Source organism: Parasteatoda tepidariorum, chromosome 7 (assembly GCF_043381705.1).
Source record: "Parasteatoda tepidariorum isolate YZ-2023 chromosome 7, CAS_Ptep_4.0, whole genome shotgun sequence".
NCBI lineage: Eukaryota > Metazoa > Arthropoda > Arachnida > Araneae > Theridiidae > Parasteatoda > Parasteatoda tepidariorum.
Genome location: NC_092210.1, coordinates 44,060,886 through 44,077,941, shown reverse-complemented (window position 1 = coordinate 44,077,941; position 17,056 = coordinate 44,060,886). Strand labels below are relative to the sequence as shown.

General features: G+C 29.7%; 2 protein-coding genes across 3 annotated transcripts in view; both read left to right on the top strand.

Annotated features, from left to right (window-relative positions):
- Positions 1–17,056, top strand: part of LOC110282861 (SH2 domain-containing adapter heavyweight) — a 322,281-nt gene that overhangs the window by 279,693 nt on the left and 25,532 nt on the right. The gene's annotated exons all lie outside the window — the stretch shown is intronic.
- Positions 14,075–15,958, top strand: LOC139426017 (uncharacterized). Its single transcript, XM_071183353.1, has one exon. It carries the CDS (start codon positions 14,261–14,263, stop codon positions 15,941–15,943), a length of 1,683 nt encoding a protein of 560 aa, XP_071039454.1. The 5' UTR covers positions 14,075–14,260; the 3' UTR covers positions 15,944–15,958.

Sequence of the window (17,056 nt, the reverse complement as noted above, 5' to 3'; positions counted from 1 at the left end):
ATAAAAAACATTACACAATAAAATTTATACTATTTTCTCCGTTTTGCATTATTGAGCAACATTCAGAAAAATAAATTATATTCAATTCAATAATATACAATTTTTGAGTAAAATTCAGAATAATAAATGTTAACCTAAAATATTTGTTAAATTAATTTTTTAAAAGTATGAAATTTATTTTAATCATTTTAAAAATAATATAGAAATCTAGTGATTTCTAATCAAAAACCAACTGTCGCCACATTTTGCTATTAGGGTTGGTTTTAGGTTTTTTTTTCTTCCTTTCATCAATAACTAATATTAATCTAAGTTTAGATTTTTCAAATCAACATATTCACCGAAATTAGAAATCTATAATTTGTCAATATGTTTTGTAACAACTTGGTTAAGGAAAGGGTTGATTTTGCTTGATTCTAAAAGCACAAATGATTATAAAATTTCCGTTTTAGGAATCATACATATAATAACTAATTACTTCAAGAATATATGTAGTTAAATACTCACTGCCTGTCGTAAAATTCTTTTATAAGCAAGTAATACTTCTTGATTTTGTTAATTTTGCTATTTCTAATAGTAAAGATGGCATTACAAATACTTATTACAAAAAAACAAAAATGCTATGCTAATTACTTATAACTTAAGTAATTAATGTTACAATTACTATTTCAAAAGTAAAATTAATATTGCAATGACTTATTGCTTATATTCAATTTCGTATTACGTAAATTATTTTAACTATAAAATCATTACAAAAATAATGATTTATTTTGCATTATTTAACAGATAATTTTTTTTTTAAATTTTAAATTTTTTTAGACTAATTAGCTTTTTATAAAATTAAAAAAAACTTTAAAAGTTTAAACATATTTTGATTGTCATAACTATTTCATACTTTCGCCAATGTGCACTAAAATATTGTTAATATTATAGTAGAACATTTTCTTTTTTCTTGATTATGACCTTATTTAAGAGAGGTATAAAAACGTTCTTTTTGACTTTGAATTAAGTGAAGTAAAAGTAAATAAAGCAGCACTGAGAATTAGCCGTACGGTCTGCAAACGAAAATCAATATATGTTTACTGATGTTGAGAAAAAAAATCTTCTTATGTAAACATAGTTCATATAAAGAAAGAGATTTGTAAAAAAAGCAATGTTCCTTCCTTTTAGTTCAGCTCAAATTACTAGATGCAGTCAGCGTGTATTGAAAGAAATTCGATAATGGCTGTCATTTATTAAATTTTTTTTTTCTTTGCAACTCACAAAAACTTTAGCTTTTTTAGCCGAAGTCAGAAAAATCCGTTTTTTTTTTACTTCCCTTTCATTTTACTCTCTCTTTTGGTTGATTGATGAGCAGTTCTTAATTTGTTCGCAGTAAATGGATTTTATGAATAAAAAGAAAAAAACTGTATTCCAAAACACCCTGAGTCAATGATTCGATTTGCTGCCTCCATCTCTCGAATGTTGTTGGTAATGACTAATTGATTATCGAAAAGTACCTCCCTTCGGGGCATTTTAAATATTTCTTGTTGCGCTAAAATGGCTCTGTGTGTTAATTGTTTAAGAACCTTTCTTTTTAACTGATAATGATGAAGAAATGCTAATAGTGGATAACTTAATTTTTCAATTGGCGTAGTTTTAAATATTAACTACCAGTTTGTGCTGAGTAAATGTTTCCGCGTTTTTGAAATGTTTGTGATGTATTTTTCTTTTCAATTTTATTGCTGATGCTGTTAGTAATATATTTTATTGGAAAATACTCTTTGTTTTTAAAGAATCGTTTGTTTTTATTCTGGCTCATTTTTGCTTAGTTTTTGATTAGACTGTTTATTTACTGAGACTGTTTTATTACGTGGCTTTATGCATTGGACTTCCGTATTATAGCTTAGTATACACAATACATTTTTGCGGCTCCATTAAACCTAGTGTAAATGAATATTCTCGTTGTAGTAGTGTACTGAAGTATCACTCATAAATCTTGGTTCTTGGTGTTTCACTACACCAAGCATCAAGAATAGTTCATCGTGTAGTGAAACATCATTCAAACTCTTGATTCTTGGTATTTCACTACACCAAGAATTAAGAATAGTTCCTGGTGTACTGAAACACCATTCATAACTCTTGGTTCTTGGTGTTTCATTACACCAAGAATCAAAAATTGCTCCTGGTGTAGTGAAACACCAAGAATATACTTTTACACTACTAGTGGTGTAAAGTAGCCGCCGACATTTGTGTTAATCAGTAAAACTAAAATTTATTATTATAGCAGTTACTATTATAACCAATGAAATTGAGATTGTAAGTTGGTGTTTTGTAAAAACTTAGCCAACACTTAGACACACTATCAGATAGCTAGCTGTGCTTAAATTATTCAAAATAATTTTAAACCGTATATTTTTGATGAAGAATAATTGTAATTTTATAAATTTTGTCACCACATAAAATATAAAAATAAAATCTTCCCTGAAAACCGAAAAAGTTGGCAAGCGTGAAACCATATCTTCCTTACTTTTTCTAATATGAACCATGTATTCTGAACAAGTCATAATAGGAAAGCACCCATAACCACATATGACATTTTTGGACATGGGTTCCAACGCAATTTTAATCCTGGTGATGCATTTCGACAGAAAAAAAAGACTAAAAGTGTAAGAGAAAAAAAATCTGTAGCTTGGAGAGAGAAACTCATTGAAAATTTGAAATTCCCATTCCTAGATCATACGAGATCAAGTATTTATATAAATACAACAAAACGTTTGTTTGCCAATGTAACTGTTATTGTAGAGTAGTTAGGTGTAATTCTTTTGAATGTTGTTTATCTAACTCTTACAATTTAATCAATGACGAATTCATACTCGGTAGTCTTGGATGTAGGTCACATTCACGATAAGTGAATCAGCAATAGGACAATACCAAGCTCCATTTCCCATTTTTCTGGCAACTGTTTGCTATTCCTTAAACACTCCTTCGTACCATTCCCACCATATGTTCACCATCTCATAGTGGCCCATAGGGTATTTTTATGGTTTAATCCTTTTGGACCGTTGAACATTTGTCCTGGATTCAACGTGTTTCCAGTCAATTAGTCAAAGCTTGTCCCATCTCTCTCCATCGTTACTTTCAGCAGAGCTATAAAAACGACCTCGGGGCTATCGTTAAAAAGAAAGAAAGAAATAGATGTTAGAAAATGGTTGTGGATGGAAATAAAATGCCTCCTTTGGGGCTTTCTTTCAAAGTTTTCTGTCCCATCGTAAAAGAAAGGAAAAAGGTGTTTAAGCCAAAGGTTGGAAGGAAAAAAAATGACCACCTCTGAATTCTTTATTTGATTTTCTTTAACTGGAGTACAGCCATAGAAGTTTTGTTGAAAGTGGTGAAGTGTGAATTGTATGCATTTTCTTAGTGTATTTTCGTTTGCTTTAGAATGCCGAAAGGGTGTTACTAGCTTATAAATTTAAAATATTTAAGAAGTCAAAGGGTGGTATCTGTCTACAAGGTAGTTCTTTGATGAAGGATACTTTTAAAATCACTTAAACGTTATATAATAGTATTTATTAAGCACTCTTTCATTAATAATTAAAACAAAGGATACAATTTAAATTTTTGGAATGAATTAATTTTGAGAATATATATTTTAAATAGTCTTTAAGGCTCTTTTGGCAATAACTCATGCGAAAAAAAAAATTGTTTTAATGGTTTTGATTTTTTTCATAATACTAGGAGGCTCCGTGATTGTTTTATCTTATTTTCCAGTTGTGAAACAGTAATTTTGATGAAATTTATGGTTTTATTTTATGTTATCTATTTAACTCTATAATTACCGTTGAACCATTTTTGCTCCAACCTCCGTATTTGTTTTAATTTTGAATTCAGTTTCGAGAACAATTATTGACAAATAATAAAAAAAATTTTCCTCGAGATATGTTCGAAGCAATTTTTCGTTCTTTCTGTATGATTTGGAGAAAAAAATGTAGCCAACTGTGGAGTTATAATGCTGAAACAATTTTTCTTTTTTTCTTACTTCCTTCTACCAACTTCTTTCTAGCGACCTACTTTTTTTGCTTCTTTCTTTCAACAGAAAAGAGTGAGCTTGTATAATAAAAATAAATAAACTTTTCTATTTATAGTAGCAAAGTATATTTGTTCAATATTTGAAGCTAAACGTAATAAAAAATGACCTAAAGAAGTATTTGAAATTGAATTGACTTACGATATAATTGGAGTCTCGAAAAAAAACTATCTTGAATTTTAAAAAAGAAAGTTTTTTTCTTTTTAAATGTGTATTGTATTAAGCAGAAAACCCGCATTATTTTGCTATTGACACAATTTCGTAAATTTTTATATGGCGTTAGGAAAGGATATTATTTTTATACATTAGTATTATGGATTTCATTTTTGTGTTTGTGGTTATTTTTTCATTATATAAGACGCAAAAATTAAATTCAAGAATTGAAATTCATTGAATGAAAAATTACATTCAAGAGACACAAAAATTTAAAAATAGCGCCCGTCAGCTGGTGTGACTATTACGATAGAACGAAATTCGAGTGGTTAAGAGGCATATTTTCTATGTAAATTTAGTTATTTATGAACTAAATCGATGAATTCAGAAATGATAAACCAACAGTGGATTTCTAATGACGATTACCACTTTTTGGACTCATTAAATCAATATATTGTGTGCTAGTAAGTCTTTACAGAAGCTTTAATTTGTTTTTCTTAATCGAGATAATGTTGCTCTTCTGAAGTCCATTCTTTTTGAGAAATATTTAATTAAAAATTTTCGTTAAGAAATGGTATCTGTTACAAAATAATTTTTACTAAATTATATTTAAAAATTGAATTTAAATATTACAATTTGGTTGTTATAGAAGTTTTAGATATTTTTCAAATTAAAAAACTTATATGTTTGATTTTTGTAGGATATTTATTTCACAACCCGGTAGCTCGATTTAAGAAATAAATTCAATTAATTGTCTTGTGACATTTACTGCATTAATCATTCACGCATGTATAGTAAGTAAAAGAAGATATTCACAAACCAAATTGTATACTGTAAAAAATTTCATATCAAATTACGATAAAAAGTACCAGATTTCTGGGTGCCGGTACTTTTTATCGTCAAATCTATTTTTACCAGAACAGGTTACGGAACAAAAAATCTGATATACCGTAATTTTTGCTGTATTAATTACAGTAAAACCACTGAATCACTTTAGTTTAGTAAATATTATTCTAAAACCCAAAATACACCCAAACCCTAAAATAACATCCAAAATACCGATATTTTATAGCTTAATTTGATCCGGAATTTTTTATCATGTAAAAATAAATCCTCAATTTTTTAGTTATCGAATGTAAACGGTTGTTATTAAATTCAAATTTCTTTTTCCTATTGAAATCGTTTTTTTTTTAAATTTAATTATTGAATCCTTACATGTTTTTAAAAACTAGATTATTTTGTATGAATTATTGATATATATTTTGCAAAAAGGAAAAATTAGAAATTTTTGCTTTATCACAATTTGCAATAACCAACCGATTACTGTAATTTCACATCGTCGAACTCAGATTCCAATAGTTTTCTCTTATTCCCCGTGTTAAATCTCTGCAATCATATTTGCCATGTTTACAGCAACCTGCATAAAACCTTCTTTACGGTTCTGCACTTTTACGTTTCATTAAATATTCCCTCTCTTTGCTAGCTACTGCTGAAGTCGCATAAAAATACCACCCGTCCCAAAACTAAAAATGTCATATTTTACGGTTGTTTACTTCAATACGATCGAGGTAGCGCTTTCAAATACAGCCCGAAAGGATTTAAATGCCAGCTTTTATGTCCTTCATACATTCCACGCTATTTGAACACCGAAAACTGGGAAACTCTGTTTGAATTCCCGAAACCAGAAATCAATTTACTTCCTTTTAGTGTGTATTTTTTTTCTTCTTATAAGCGACTGCCTTTTATGTGTGTTGTTGCATATTAGGACGAGCCACCAGAGAAAAATCAATCTCGTCCTAAACATGTCCCCCTTCTTTGCAAACGCCATATCGCTTATTTACAACACCTAACTTACCCCGTAATAAATATAGTTTAGGAAGAAGAAAAAAATGGTGCAACAAAATTAGTGCTTCCGTTTGAAGAAGAATTAATTACCTTACGTTACGTAATGAAGAGGGTTGGTACTAATAAAGGCTGTGAAACATGATATGCTTGCGCGACGGTAAGCGAGGACAATTAAATTTACGGCAGCTCAAACCATTAAAAAGACAACCGCGTTTTATGCCGAAGCTGTTTAGTACTTTCTTGATATGAAATACTGTTACTGAAAATACCTCATATTGTTTCTGAACTTTAATTAAATTTTTTACTCGTAATTTTTTTTCTATATTGTCGCCAAGTCTTGCTCGAAGATGAGCGCATTATGGTTTAAGAGCTACTTTTATGGCGTTGGTTATGTTTGTCGGATGACGTTTATGTGTTTGGCACTTATATAAATTGCAATAGGAAATTTTAATATAGATATTTCTGTGTTTTGTAATTCTTCTTGCTAAAATTAAAACTAAAACTGAAAAAAAAGAGATTTAGAAGTTAAGTTTTATAAAGAAAATTCTTTCAGAAATTTAATGATGAATATATTTCTAGTAATTGTTTCTTTTTCACTGGGGCTCTTTAAATATTACTTCAATAAAGATTAAATATATTTTAATTTTTAAAAGTATAGCCTACACAGAGAGAAAAACTCTGGATTACCGTACCGTACTGTTTGATAAAGACGCTCCTGGTGGAAAAAACAACAGCAAAATTCTGGAAATAAACCCTTAAATATAAGGTAATCAAATCATTTATTTGATAATTTATTCGTTCATATGATACCGGCATTTCAACACTATAGCTCTTATCACACATTAAGTAAAAAAATATAAAACTGGAAAGTAAATTTAACTGAATAAATGGTTTTTATGCCATGCTTTAAAGTATCATGATAAAATTACCAAATTTCCTCACATATTATAAAATGATGTTTTATTATTAATTTTACCAAAGCGCTTTGGGAAATGTACCCAGCTTTTTGGGTTCCCATTGAGTCACAAAGAAGATAAATTTTACCATATTCTAACAATTTTTCCATACTTTTTTTCTCAGTGTACTATCCTGAACTAACATCTATTTATCTACTTTTGTTTTTAAATGTCTCTAAACAAACACCGTATTTCATTCTAGATCGTTTAATAAATTACCGATTAGGTATTATTGTAGCATTATATCAGCTTCCAAAATTACAAACGTCGCATTTTGCGTTTTGTTGTACTCTTTTTAAAGTTATTGAATTACATTAACTTGGATAAAATAAATAGAATCTATATATTAGCAGATATGTCAACTTGCTCCGGACAGCTAACATATATTTTAAAGTGGTAGTTTATCAATTGTGATTCTTGGTTTAATAAATTCAATCTAGTATATTTTTATCCATCACTATTTCTAAATAATTCGTAGGCTTATATAATTTACCACTTTATAGTACTTATGTCATGCTATACCTTTTAAAAAGCAAGCAAAAATAGTCAACTATTTGCAAAATTTACTTTGTAGTTATTTATCATTTTTATAATTATTTTCCAGAGCAGTTGGCATCTCTGTATTAGTCTATGAATCGAACTTTAGTTTCATAGTGATATTGTTTAAGTTTAGTTATGTTGGGTCAATAGTTTTGATGTTATTTATAACGTTTAAAAGCTTCATTATTTCGAAAAATGTACATTTTACTGAATAACGCGAAAAGAATTTTGAGTATTTTTATGCAATATTTTTAATAAACAGCATATGTATATAAACATAAGAATTAAAAAGTTCCTCTGGTTTAAAAAATTTGTGTTATTCATTTATATGTATGAACTATTTATTTTCACTTTTCTAATGTTTTTCACAATTCAATTTAATATAAAATTTATTAGGTTTAAAATTAAAGTTCAGTGTTTATTAAAAATGCTTATTTAATACATTTTTAAAATTGATAATATATTGTATTCAATTATATCAGTTGCAGTTATGTAACAGTAAATTAAAACGTTATGAAAATTGTGAAAAAATATAATATATCGCATAGACGCTGTTTAGTTGAAATGCTTAATATTAAACTTGAGGCGAAATGCGAAAGACAACTAACTGTTTTTCTTACTTTAAAATGGTATCCGTTTCCTTCTACGAATATTTTTCTTTCTTTCCAAACTTTTGAGATTTATTCAAAGAAGAAAAATTTCGATTGTACTTTAAAAATGATATTTTATTTCAATAATTAAATTCTTATAATAATTATTGAGTTCAGCTATAGAACAATTATTGAATATATATATATTCAATAATTGTTCTATAGCTGAAGCAATTTTCAACATTCTTTTACCGTGTTCAAATTAAGAGACATGAAAAATGTGCAAAAAGAAAAAAAACATTCCGCGAAAAATTTATTGTGTTTTAATTTTCGCCTGAGTTTTATAAGCACTGCTTCCATAATTAAATTTCTCTCTCATTTTAGTGTGACATATAATAAAGAACTAATTTTCAAACTTTTATATAAATAATGTTTATTAATCTACATACTCGATTCAATTATTTAAAATGTAAATAATGTGCTAAGCATATTTTCTAATTTTAACTTTTTCTATTTAGCTTTATTCTTTTATGAGGGTTATTAAATATCATGCAACTGCTAAAAATCTTAACTTATTTGTTTACTCGGCATTTTTATAACTGTCTATTAGTTATTCTTAATACATTAATTTAGTGTGAAATGTTTTTAATATGTAGACAAAATTTTAAATAATTTTTATAAACCAATTTAATAATTATAAAATAATTTAACTTATTCTGTTGCAATGATGTTTGTTAAAAAAAACTAGAAAGTGGTTGTTTCATTTCTTGCAAATCATTCTTTATATACTTTTATAATCTTTTTTTTATCTACTCTCTAAAAAATGTTTGTACAAGTTTAAATCATAATATCGGTACCTGGAATTCTGCATAAATCTCTTGCAACCTTGAAAAAACGTTAAATGGACCATTTTTTCTATTCTAATTGAATTGTAGTACTGTTGAATTGCAGTACTGAATTGTAGAAACACAACAATACAATTCAACTGAGCATCATAGATAGTTTATAAAGGTTGCATTAGTTGCTTATTAAGGTTGCATTAAGGTTTAAGTAAATTTAAGCGGTATTATGGTTCAACATCTTCTAAAATATTTAACAGTGATCATCATTTTTCATTAAATTTATTAATTTTACAAAAGTTTTAATTTTGTTTAATTAAATCAAACTGTTACCAACCGGAATTTTTATGGTAATTTTCCATTTTTTAAGCACTATTTAGTATTAGTATATGCAATATTATTGTAAAAATACTACTTTCACATTAATGAATGAATATCGAAAAATGCAAAATGTAGAAAATGCATATAAATAATATTCACTGTAATATATATAGTATAATTACAAAAAAAAAATTTTTTTTTCAGACCGTAGGGGTATAGAATAGCCCCTTAGCCGAAATTTTTTTCTTGTTTTAAAATAATGAAAGAGAAAAAAGAAAGAAAACCGATATTATCCTCCCATACTGGAAAACATTTTCTCGTATTTGACGTTTACGATCACTACCTAGTTCATAAATTTCCTCAATACAACTTAACATCAAACAAAATTATCTCAATAAAATTCTGTATCGAGCTGATCACTTTTATTATTATTTTTTTCCTTCTTTTTGGGAGTAATTCACTTGTGCGTTTCTCCCAGAGGAGTCGTTTCTTCCCGATTTTGCCCGTCTTACCCCTACGGTAAGTCCTTGCCCCCGGGAACAACCTTTACAGTTCACGATGCCTTCTGTAATTGTGTGTATACCGCTTTAGCCTTTTCTTTGACTTGGCGACTTTTCTATTTTTTTCTTTCTGTATTACGATCAGTACTGCATAGAGAGAAATGGTGATGACTGTGGAGTTGGTCCCCCTGGGGAGGGCAAAGTTGTCGAGAAGCCTGAAAAAAGTACTATAGTCACACTTTCTGAGAATATTTTAATGCCGGTTCTGGAAATAGAAGAAGGAAACAAAACTTATTTCACTTACAAGATTTTATTTATTTATTTTTGTACTCGATTTAAAATATCATTTTTATGAAGTGTTTTTATTGGTTTTAGAGAAAAATGATACATCCATACCTAATGTAAAAGATAATCAAATTCTGAATTGTTTTTCTTACAATCTATTTTTTTAATCTTTTATATAAAGAAAAAAAAGCAATTTTTTCAAATTATTTTAATGGATTTCCACTTTTTTACTGTTATTATTCTAGCTGCAAAAATTAAGATGCTTTAATGGATTTTGAAAAATGAATATCATGGAATCTACAAACATATTAAAAGCATACTTTTATTTTTTTTAGTGTAACAAATTGTCTCAAACTTAGGCAAATTTATATTTATATCATTAAAAATCCATGCAGTATTTTAAATTTAATATGTTTATGTATGCTGCAGTTTTAATTTCAATTTTAAATATACGACTTTTTTAAAATGGGACTACCCAGAAAGTATGTGACCCATTTGCTTTTTTAAATTACATGCTTTAAAATAATATTAAAATTTGTATGCCTCACAATCTAACTCTTTAGACTACTACTAAATAAAATTTTAAAACATAATAAATAATTATAAAAAATTATTTTTTGCATGGAATTATCATTGACTAAATGAATTGTATTATTGTGTTTCAATGTTTTTTCGATTCGCTCAAGTTTTCTAGATACAGCGAAATTACGGCCAGATTTTTCAGATTGCTACTTCCCATATATAAAAATTAAGAATCCGAATTTATAGAAGAAAAAAACACATTTTTAACGTTAGGCTCTTGAATAATTAAGATTGAGTCTTAGTAAGTAAAAATCTGATCATTAGAGCAAAAGTTATTTAGGGTGTAAACTTTCGCTTACTTGATATTCTGCGCAGTGTACATATATTGATTTCGTAAAATAACGCGAAAGGTGAGAGTAATCAGAGCTTTTCCTTCTAACTGGTTCTGTGAAGGAGAAACAGTTTTACAGGATTTTTAAGTAGAAGGCCGTGTCTAAAATAATATATTTATATAAATTTCATTACTGTTATGAGCGCTTTTAGACGCCTGGAAATATTTTTGTCAAATGTGTCAACGAGACAAATTTGTTCATGAAGAAGAAATCCGGTAATAAAACCAAAATGTACGGTATTTAAACCATTCATCTGGTAGTTTTTCCGTTCGTATTGTAACGGTTTACGGGAAATTATTGTTTTCAAAGTTCTTATTACTGCACATTTAGTAAAAAATAAAATAATTAAAAAGTAAATTTACCCGAATAAATGACTATGAAACTATGTTCTAAAAGTACCGCGATAAAATTACCAAATTTTACCTCATTTACCTAATTTTACCACACATTATAAAACCATATTTTGTAGTTTATTCTGTTAAAATCATAACCAAAATGCTTCGGTGAAAATTACTGATTTTTTTATGTGTCCATAGAATTAGAAACACAGTAAATTTTACCATATTCTGGTAGTTTTGACCTTACTTTTTTCCAAGTGTACTGCATCCTTAATTTTATGACTTTTTCCTTTTTTTACGTTGAAGTTAGTAATATAAGTCCCAAAATTTATCATTGTACTGAAAAAACGAAAACTTTTAAAGATAATTAATTTATTTTTTAATCTTCTTACAAATATTGTCAGAAATATTTCCAAATTTTTGTGTATTAAGATACATTATTGTAGGACGTGATTTACCTTCTGGTCTCCTTTGTCTACGTTCTCAAATACCGTTAGATCAGAAATATGCTTTGATTTTTCCTTTTTTTAATATTTTTCTTTATCTGTTTATAGCTTTTATTATTGCCGTTATAATACCGTTTTATGTTAGTGAAATTGTGTTATACCTTATAGGAACATAATTAGTTTATATTTATAAAATTTTGAACCATTAAAATCAAAATAATAAAATAAAAAAGTTGTGTTGCCAAATGTATTAGCTAATTTGGAGAAGTAACTCTCTCTCTCTCTCAAAAAAAACCCATAATTATCACAATTAAAAATTGTGGTTTGTTATTAATATTGTAATTTTAATTTTATTTTGCAATGTGTAATGCTAAATAACTACTAACTCGAGCTTTTTTTTATTATTAAATTTTGCACTTTTATATAGTCTTTTATTTAAAGAACTTGATGGGTTTTAGTGTCATCTTAATGGGTTTTAAGTAAAGAATGTTTTAAATGACATTTTTGAAACAAATATAGCGATTTCTCGAGAAAAAGATAATAATTTAGTTTTATATAATTATTAAAGAAAAATTTGAATTATTAAATTTTGGAGTTTTCATTGGATGAAGGCTATCTTAGAGTGCTTTTTGCGTGGAAGAAAACTCCGAGTGCGTTTGGCAACAAATAGTCAATGACATCTTTAGGATCTTTCTCTTGGAAGCATATTACAACTCCAAGAGTTCGAACACTTTTACGGAGAGTTTGAATGTGAATTGGGGGCATATCAATTTCGCCTATTGAGTGTTTGCAGATAAAAAAAATCAAATGCTCAGAGTATTTTTTAATCTCTCTCTCACACGAATACAAACAAAAACTAACGTATTAATAACTAATTTATTTAAAATCAATAAAATGTCGCTTAGAAACTTCATCCATTCATTTATCACCTATTCACTTTCATCCACTCTTTCAATTTTTCTAAGAAGGGGGACGCATTTTAAATTTAACTTCCGTTAATTAATTAAAATTCTAAAAACGAATTTTTCTTTATGTTAAATATTCAACATATACTTACAAACATTGAAAACTTACGTATGGCTCAGGACTTACTCGTCGAAGTTTTAGAATAAATACTGGTCGCTTCCATTTAAAACTACTAGCCGTGTCTAATAATGCAGATCTTTTCGAGTCGACGATGCTGTTCCATCAGGAATGACTCAGCCTATCTAATTAATGGCCCCGCGTAAAATGCAGGCCGCGACTACTATCTCTAACTCGTTAGTTCGCCATCACGGCAGGCTCTGTAGTCTAAATTAGGTGACAAACGGATCCCCAACGATGCGATTGCCTCGCTATTAAAGAGTTTAGTGAGTTAATGTTACCATTTCCTGAATACTCCACAAATGATAAAACGAAATCCTGTAGCCCGGGTATTTAAAGGCGATTTTGTGTTGCATTAAACGATAATGGAGTGTATCGTTTATTCATGTATTCTCGCTTACATCTGATTCTTCTCTTTGATTTCAATCGCCAAATCTACTTCTGGAGGAAGTTTTATGGCGTGTTCTTTATGTTTCATTAAGGAGGTTTCGAATGTTTGAGGAATGTCTTTTGAGATTCTTTGCTCGTCTCTAATTTCCTTAAGTGTTTTCCTTTTCATCACACTTTGATTCTAGTAAGAGTCCATTAGTTTTCCTGAATTTATTCTCTATGATTTTGTTGAAAGGTTTGGATATTTCTCTTATTCATTTTTTAATCATTATAATAAGCTAAAGGCGGAGAATGCGAACAAATAGATTTGTGTTCTATCATTCTGTTTGTGTATTTTAATGCGTTTTATTGATTTCTTGGTATTTTATTTAAATACACTTTGAAGGGGATACTTAATCCTTTCCATTGGGTGCATTATTATTTAAGTGTATTCTCTTTGTTTCATCTCTCTGCTTATTTCTAAGATTTTTTTTCTTTGTGTTACGATTCTACGGGGGATATTAAAGATGAGTTGTTATAAGGTTAGAATTTGAAACTTCAAAAAAAGATTATTACTTTAGAAGTATTTTGTTCCGAAAATTGTATTATATTAGAATCTTGTCGTAGATTTCTGAAACGATTTTGGCAAATCTTAGTTGTTTCGTTATAGTATTGCCGTCAATCACGTAATATACGTTTTTTTAACATTTGTGATTTTTTTTTTTAAATATTAAGTAAAAATTCTTTTATGATTTTCCACAATATTTATTCACCTATTACGAAATTTTTACCTATTACTTTTTATCACCTATTTCTTAGATGAGTATGGAAGGACAAACTTGTTATAAAACTTCACGATTCCTACAACATCCGAGGCAATACACTGGCTTGGATTTCAGACTATCTTCATCACAGACATATCAGGGTGAAGTTTAATGGAACTCTCTCAAATTCAGTTCACCTCAGCCAGGGTGTACCCCAGGGAACTGTCCTCAGTCCAACTCTATTCACTCTGTACATGGCCGGAATAGAGAAAACTGTTTCTCTCGGGACTCGCATCGGAATGTTTGCTGATGATATTGCTCTTTGGGGTAGCGGTGACGACGTTACCGAGATTGAGTCGAGACTCAACAACTCATTAGAAGCCCTGTCCAAGTACGCAGATGAATTCAAATTGAGCTTCAACCCAACCAAATCGATAACCACCTTCTTCACTACTAATAAACGACTTTATAAATATGAACCATCCTTGTTTCTCAAACACCAGAAGCTCTCCTACGAGAAACACCCAAAATACCTAGGATACATTCTCGATCCCGAATTTACAAGTAACAAACATATTGATTATATTGTCTCGAAGGCTAGGAAGCGCCTAAATATTATTAAGTGTATCGCTGGTAGGGATTGGGGAGCAGATGCAACTACTCTTAGGACTTCCTACCAGGCTCTTGTTAGACCAATTCTTGAATATGGCTATCCTGTCTACTGCTGTGCTTCTCAATCTAACTTAAACAAATTGGAAAAGGTTCAACTGAGCGCCGCTCGCATCATCACTGGACTGAAACGTAGCTGCCCTTCAGAGATCGTTCTTTACGAAGCAGATCTGCAACCTCTTAACTTCAGAAGGCAAGCTAATTTAGTGAAATATTACAATAAACTTTCCAGTTTAGACCAAGGCAATTTAACTGCTATTTACCTAAATAATTGGACCTGCAATCAAAGGCTAAAGAAAAACAGTCCTTTTAGTCATGTTAAATCACAACTGTTAATCGCTGAAAATATTGAACCTCTTTATCTTCATAGCAATCTTAGTACTTGCTTGGATCTTTCCAATGTTAGTTTCCATGAAAGCCTCCCTACCATGCTTGACAAGAAAGACTGTGTGCCTGACTTCCTCAGACAATTGTCCCTGGAAATCATCAATAAAATCCCTCCAAACGACATCAAAATATTCTCTGATGGCAGTAAAATGGATAGACAGACTGGCAGTGGGGTATTTATTGAAACACCTCGAGAGAACTACACTCTTCATCAACGAAACCCCGATTTTTGCTCCGTCTTTCGAAGCGAACTAATTGCAATCGACAGGGGACTAGAGAAAATCTTGAGTGAAGGGCACCTTGGAAATACTTGGATACTATCTGACAGCCGTAGTTCAATTCAACACCTCAAAAATTGGGCCCTCATTGGAGATAAAACCAGTTTTTCGATCTTACAAAAAGTAAAGCTCATTTCCCAACAGCATGAGGTCCACTTTCAATGGATCCCGTCCCACGTCGATATCCACGGCAACGAGTTGGCTGACACTCTTGCAAAGAAGGGACTAGACCATCCAGTCCCCTCCACCTCAGAGCTTACATACCTTGAACTTTTTGCAAGGCAAAAGGCCCAGAATAAACAAAAGTGGCTGCTTCCACCTATTCACTACTGGTATAAAGCAAAAAGACCAGGACTCTCTCTATCTCTCCCTGGTGACAGGCAAACCAACACCTGCCTATCCCGACTGGCCAGTGGACACCTGAAAAGTCTCACATTTTCTAAAAATCAAAAGATCTTTCCTCTTTGCCCTAAATGCCAACAAAACCAGGCATCACCTGAGCACATCTTGATCTGTTTAGGGCTGGACTGGAACGATATTCACTCCTCTCCCATTCTGGTTTCGGATTTTCTCAATGTTAACGGATTCATTGATCTGGTCTGACCCCGTCAGACCAGATGGGAATTAGCAACAACAACAACCTATTTCTCTTAAATCGTCTGCTATCTGCTCTTTTAAGCCGTAACAATCATAATTTTTTTTTTTAAATCTCAAGTCTAGTACTTTTGGAATTGAAATTTTTTGTCTATTTTATTCTAAATTATGGCAGAAAAAATATTAAATCTTTAAAATTCCGAGTAGTAGTATGCACTAAAAACGTTCGTTGCAGTTATATTTATTTCTTTATTTTCTCACTCAAAATGATAAAATAACTCTATGAAATTGTAAATGTTCTAATATCAGAAGAATGAGATTGATTACTGTCCTCTTGGAAATTTATCTTTGGAACGACGCAACTTTTCTTTATTTCACTAAACTAGTTCCCTTTGATGTTTTACGTTCTTTAAAACTTAAGTTAACCGTAGCATCAAGTAGAAGATTCGCTCATGGGACAGATTCTCTAAAACCCTTCTATTGTTGTTTCCCCATCTGCCGAATTCGTTACTCCATTTTTAGGAGCGAAACTCCTCTTTAGATGAATAACATGGTTTTCAATGTAAGAAATTATTCACTCATCACATATTCTTAAGAAACTCCTTTTATCGTCGTTATTCTTACTTTCAAACTTAAGGGGAATACAGCATTTTGCCAATGGACGAGGGTGAAAGGAATTAAAAAGTGTTCTTTAGTGAATATAGAACTTTTGGTGGATAAAATGTTTCGTAACACTGGATTAAACGAACCGTGTGTGTTTTAATTAAAGACAACTGATGCATGTGTTGCATCATCTGTTTGTAATTGTTATAAAACTTAATGTGTTGATGAATTGAAATGCTTTAAAAATGTGAACGTAAATAATTGATTATCGTGAATGACATATAAACTTTTTTTTGTAATTAAAGCTATCAATTTACGATAGCCAGTTAAATTTCAATTTAATTAATGCTTTCCATGATCCATGAATTATAATTTAATTAATAATATGTTATTTTTTGCTTAACTTAGTACGAGTTTGAATAAAACCGGCGCAACGGGGTGAAAAATTAAAATTATTTCCTTTAAGCAGTTTTGAGGATTTACTGTTTATTTTTCTTTTGTGTTACGTAATGCTTTGTT